Source organism: Erigeron canadensis, chromosome 7 (genome assembly GCF_010389155.1).
Source record: "Erigeron canadensis isolate Cc75 chromosome 7, C_canadensis_v1, whole genome shotgun sequence".
NCBI lineage: Eukaryota > Viridiplantae > Streptophyta > Magnoliopsida > Asterales > Asteraceae > Erigeron > Erigeron canadensis.
The window spans coordinates 23544436-23551099 of NC_057767.1; the positions used below are offsets into that span (position 1 = coordinate 23544436).

At 31.6% G+C, this 6664-nt stretch overlaps 1 protein-coding gene across 1 annotated transcript; it reads right to left on the reverse strand.

Moving 5' to 3' along the window:
• Positions 1–2861: 2861 nt before the first annotated feature.
• LOC122609581 lies at positions 2862–5942 on the reverse strand. Its single transcript, XM_043782610.1, has 4 exons — positions 5648–5942; positions 5285–5367; positions 3500–3702; positions 2862–3006 (listed from the first exon to the last, which is right to left on the reverse strand). Exons 1-4 carry the CDS (start codon positions 5920–5922, stop codon positions 2863–2865), a joined length of 705 nt encoding a protein of 234 aa, XP_043638545.1. The 5' UTR covers positions 5923–5942; the 3' UTR covers position 2862.
• Between the last annotated feature and the right edge of the window lie 722 nt (positions 5943–6664).

The following is a 6664-nucleotide window of genomic DNA, read 5'->3' on the forward strand; positions in this document are numbered from 1 at the left end:
TAGTGTAACCACCTTTGTTTTTTGGGTTATGTCATGTAAGTTACTGGCTACTTCAAGTTTCCATCCGGTTAAGCCAAAAATAAAGGTAAGGATAATGACACCGGAATGTAATCAACTATGAACAAAAGGTTATGTAATGTAGTGAACTACTCGACTAGCTATGTATTGTAACCACCTTTGTAATTCCAGTAACAAAAATTAAGTTATAAAATTATTCATTTCCTTTGCTTCTTTTATCTTCTTCATTTCTTCACACGGACTTTGCAACACAACCCAAAATGAGAATCTACACTCAAATATATTAACCCACATGATTCATTATATCATCATCAATCAATATATATTTTTATATCTATCACTATAAAAAAGAGAGATCGCTTGTTGCCGAAATCTTCAAAATCAAAACCGCCACCACCATGGTCAATGTAGTGTATTTGATAGAGAGAAAAGGTGTATATATATATAGGGTAACACTTTGGTGAGAACACCCTTAAAATAAGAACGGTAGGAACACTTAAAAACATCATTGATGTGTCAAATTTTATACCATTTCCCACGTGATTTTAGGACCAATTATTCATTGTTTATATAGTTTTATATTCAACTTTCGATGCTTTGAGGTATTGTTAAGTGTTTTCAGGTTGGAAAATGATTATACAAAGGAATTGGTTGTTTTAGATGATTTATGGAAGAAACGGGAGAAGGATTCGGTCGAAATGAAAAACGAAGAAAACAGAATCTGGAGCTTGAAACTCCCGTTACTTGAGTAACACCCGTTACAAGAAGAAACTCCAAAATCACCTGTAACTTGCAGTTACTGATGTACCGGCCGTGAGAATAGAAAAGGAGTGTAACGGGGGTTACGTACCTAACGGCAGTTTTATAAAAATAGCGACAACCATTAATATAAGAAGAGATATCCTACTCACACCAAAAAGAAAACCTTCTCCCATATGGAGCAAACCGTGAAGCCGTTGCTTAATCCTACAAGTGAAAATAAGGCACATAACTAACATTCAAACCCATTGATATTAAAACATAAATCAAAAACGGAGTAATAGATATATTATTCTTTTATATTATAAAACAAATAAGATTTTTATTTAAATTTTAAGTTTCAACTTAATCTTAACACTTAATTTTAACAATTTATCAAACCATATTGCATCAATAATTTAAACTGCTCGCCGACGCCACCAATAACTGTCCACCACCCATAACCGCGACCACCTCCACCACCGCGTCGCCTGGGGCGGATGCAAGCATAAATGACCGGGGGTAATGCCCCCTATTTCTCTTGGCCCAACAACTAATATATATAGAGTTTTTATCCTATGCCACATTGAAATTGATAGTTTCTTCAGAATGCCCCCTGCATGAAACTTGGTATGCCCCCTGTCTTTAACTAATAGGCCAAAGGCGAAAGTAATTAAAATCTTGCTAGTATTTTCTCATGTGGGATCATATAATACTAAAAGTATATAATTTAGTTTACATATTTTGAAATTACATTTTGAATGAAAAAAAAGCACATGAATTACTTATAGGGGTGATAATTCTACATTGTTTTTTAGTCGTTTGTAACAATTGTATATATTTTATAACACAATGTATAACTGTACAATGCATGTATTATTGTAAATGGCTAAAAGTAGGTGTGGATTTATCACTTGCTTTATTATATATTTATGTTTTTACGTCGTTGTTAATTTATATACTCGTCTTTTACGATACTTTTTGATTTCTTGGGGACTTTTAAATAATATTAAGTGATACGTCCAATAATTTAATAAAATATTACTTTTGTATATTATTTGACGTTGTTTAATACAAAAAAATTTAATTCTTTAAATTTTCTTTTAATACTTTTGCTAACTACTTGTTGAAATAAAAAAATATAAAAAAAACTCCACTTATATATAATATAAGTGAATAGATATATTGTCATTAGTTAACTAAACCATCATTATAAATTTTGTATTCACAGATCCTGTCTTTGTCGATTTTTTTTACTCGTAACCCGTCCCGTATTACAATCTTTGTTATCGTGCCCCTGTAAACAAAAATCTTAGATCCGCCATTGGTCGCCATTACACTGCATCATGCGGTTACCGTTCTAGCACTAATATAAAGAAAACCTTTTCTTTAGTCATCTTTTGTCACCAATTTGGCATATCAACAAATAATGGTTGCTAAGACCATACGGAATAAGGCGTTTGTTACCTGTGGCACACCCAAAAAGCGCGTGGAACACCTGGCACATCACTCTCGGGGGCGTTTCACCTCAAAAATTGTTCCTCTCGTTTCTTTTTGGACGCCATAAAGCTTTGACCAATACTCCCAACAACTTCTTTCCTGCATTCCTATTGGTCCTTGGTTTCCACTTTTGTCTTTTTGTTTTTTATATATATAAATCTATATAATTAGGGGTTATGGGAACCCCTCACTACAAGAGGAGTCCCCAATAAAAAAAGAACTCCACATGTTATTTAGATAACAAAAAAGAGGGTTTCAAGAACCCCTCACTCCCTATAGCCTAATAATGCATAACATCTTAAACAAAATAAGGTTATATCGAATTTTTGCATAGCATGTTAAATGTGATCAAACGAAAAATAGAGAAGGAAAATATTGTATTCAATCAAATATTTGAAGTTCTAAGAGAAATGCTAGCTAGTCCTTGATGTTTTTTTTTATCTTCTTTGTGTCTCCTGTAGGTAATTATTTATGTGCTTTAAGGTATTCATGTAAAGTATAATATTTGTTTATAAAAAATAATTTAAATTTATTTATATAAATGAATAAAGATTAGTTAACGATATGAGCTTTTTACAAGAAATTTTACAAGGATCGTAGTACTTTTTAATCTTGTTTATCTTCTTCGTCATTTTCTTCTTGCGTAGTAATTTCTTGGTCCTCTTTGTCTTCATCTACTTGATGAATCTCAACCCTCTTCGAATTTTCCTTCTCAATCAACGACTCTATCTTACCTTTAGCTTCTTCCACCTACTCCATTTTCATTATATATTAAACTAATGCAATATAGTAAATAAAAAATTTAACCCAAGGAAGACTATTAAATAGCTGACCTACGTAATGTGATTATTACCATATAGCATGAAAATTACAATCTAAACTCAGCTCGCACATCAATCCACTTAGGGTTATTACAGTATATAATTAGTATAAGGAATATACTCTCCCATTTCATTTTAAATTAACTTCTTAATGTGACGATTCAGAGTTTTTTTTTACTCTTTTAATTTTGACTATAAATATTTTTTTATTTTAATATGATCAAAGTCTCCAACTCAAAATTTCTTCTCGCTTTTATCGAAGACTCGGCTTACTATCAAATCTCAAATGAATACCACCCTATATTGTTGTTAAGAAAAGATAAGTTAATTAAAGCCATATGATCTAAACACCAATTTCTTAACAAACTATATACACATTTTGGACTCATAGGAGGATTTAGGTAAAAAGAAGAGTTAATTACCTTAATGATGATATCATCCGCTACATGAGCACCTTTAGCAACCCCTTCAACTATTTCGTCGAGAGCTACCAAAGCTTTCTTGAGTTTGCTATCATTTGGAAGATCATCGGTAATGCTATCAAGCACTTTATCAACTCTTTCCGCAACACTTTCTATATCTTTTACTACATGCTCTGTTGTTTCTATGTTCTTATCGACTTTATCTGGATATAAGTTTATTCAAAGCTATATTAACTTCTATTGAAACTCAATCGACTTTATCGACTTTCTATATCTTTTAACCCTTTCTACAGTCTCAAAATAAAGCTATTCAACATGGGAGCTGAGTAGCTGACATTTGTTCCATTGTTTTATATAGGGATTATTACATATGAATGTAACTAACTATGCTAAAATGTTTATGTTATGTCAAAATTTTGTAAAATGTCTATATAATGTAATGAATTTTTAAATTTTGGTTATTCGATTTACCCAGATATATGTGGCAACCATATAAGCTATCACGTGTAAGTTTTTGATTGGTCAGGTACAACCAATAATCGGAATTTAAAAATTCATTACATGACATAAACATTTTACAAGATCTTTACATAACATAGACATTTTACCATAGTTAATACATCTATAGGTAATAATCCCTTTTATATATATACAATTAACATATATACAAAGTAGTATTGTCATAGCATACTGTACAACCATTCAATGCATAGTTGTTGTAGGAATTAACATCAATTCCCATTCAACATGTTTTTTAATGCGTTTGTAATATATTTTCGTAGGTTATCGTTAATGTGATCATTGTCATAACTTATAATTCTTGGCCGAAGGTTAATGAGCCGGAAATTGTTACCTTGTTAATGTTATCAGCTTAGCTGGTTGAGTCATTTGGGTTTTACTGCCAGCCAAGGGAGAGCTCCGAATATTATGTGTAAATTCATACTCTAATCTAAAAAGGGAGCTACTTTAGAGTTTCTTATTAATTGTCATGCTTTATCAATACAGAAAGGTAGCTGACTTGGATTAAAAAAACTGACTTCTCTAGCTTGTTGGGTTCTCACTTTTAGATGGTGTGAAGTAAGTAACTGCTCAGTGCCGCCTTCTGCGGGTTTTGAGCCACAATACCTTGACGGTGTATGGAGAAGGTTAAGATGTAGGCAGACCTTACCTCTACCTAAATAGAGAGGCTGCTTTCAATTTCTACCTAAATGGTAGAAAAGACCCTCCAACCTTTGCATGGGATGAGGATCGAACCCATAACCTTTGTCTCCAGAAGCAAGGATGTTTACCACTGATCTAACCATGCTGCTTATTTTTAGATGGTGGACACTATTCAAAAGTTGTGATTAAAAAAAAAAAAGCTTGTTGATTATTTTTAATTATAAATTTTATTTTCAAAAATTAGCTAAAATATTGACTAATAATCATTAAACATCACCAACAATATGCATCTAAAACCGCTATACGTATGAGTAAGATCTGCTAGCTAGTTACGCTCCATTTTTTTACTAGTCGAATGTATGTTGTACGTTAATTCCATGGGTCAAAATAAGTTAGCTACCTAATTTTGTCCATCAACTAACAATATTTCAAAGGATTTTTCCTCGTCATATACGTAAGCCGGTTTAAAGCAGCCAATTAATATTGTAATTAGACTTATATTGCAAGTTTAATAGTATAAGATAAGATCACAAGACTATATATACATAACAAACCAAGTAAAATGGTAAAATATATTAAAGACCGTTTTGACGTGAAGTTTTACCGTTGGCTAAATTTTCTTACTTTTGAGTAGAAGCAATGAGCCCCATTTATGGGTGAAAAAGGGTAAAATGAATGTCAATACCATTCCCACAATCCAATTTCTTCTGCAAAAAATAATAAATTTTAAAACAAATAAGGAGATAATTCAATATACATTATTGGTATGTATTTTCATTATTAGATACACTTAATTTCTTTCTCCCTTTAGGAATATGCAAATTTGGGACCCACAAGTAGTTTTTCTTTTTATAATTCTTTTACCCTATTGGTTGAATAAATAGGTACCGTAAAATTGAAAAGCAATTGAACAAATGAAAATATTCTTTAACAAATTTGGACTTTTGGTAATTAAATATATAGGATTAATCAAAAGTTACAACTTACAAAGAACCAGAAGGAGAGCCAGAAGGAAGAGGAGCTTCAGGTGGAGGACTAATGTTGTTGCTTTGTCTCACAAAATTAGATGTATGCATATTCATCGACGACATGCTCAAGTAATGCAAGCTCCTCAAACTATTACCATGCAAATTCCGTGCAACTTCCTTGTTCTTCAAGAAAGGTTTTCGCAACATCGGTTTTAACAAAAGAGATTTGTCGGTCGTTTTATTTGGAGATAACATAGCATCAACCCAAATGAATCTCGAGATAGTTGAAGACATTTCTTGGTGGTGTTCTTTTTTTTTTTTTTTTTTTTTTTTTGTGTTTCTTGAAGTTTAAGTGCTTTCGATCAATGTTTGAGAGTAAATAAGTATTTGTATCTTGTCTGGATATATGTTTGTGTGTTTTAAGGAAGAAGAATGTAAGTTTGTTAATGGAGTTGTTGAAGTTTATGGTTACGTATGTTTGTTTTATTACGTATCTATGTGTGTTTTATTATGTAGATAAGCATATTAAGAGTTTGATTTTGATGGAGAATAAGACTTTTATAATTAAGTTGAATGTCAAAGTCAAAGCTTCGAAAGTTCCATCTTTTAAGTTGATAATTGGCATCAATGGCCACGTTAATTCAAGAATTATTGTTTATTAGTAATAATAGTAATTATATAATCTATCTCTAATGAAGTTATAGAGGATATATAAATTAATTTATTTTCTCTACAAAGTCAAAATGAGCCATGTTCGAAAGTTTGAAGAAATTTCCAAATTGATGTTCTTTCTAACTACAACATTAAGACACCAATTTAAACTATAACCATGACCGGATGATGCGGCAACGATGGTGTAACACCCCAACAAGCTAGAATCACGAGGGTTACATACTAAGTACATCACGACATTGAAATTAAGTAGAGACAATTCTAAATGCATTAAAAGGATTGGAAATCCATACAATTCAATTAATTACAGATATCGGAATCATACAAAAATGCATAAGGAGCACGACCATCAAACGTTTACAAA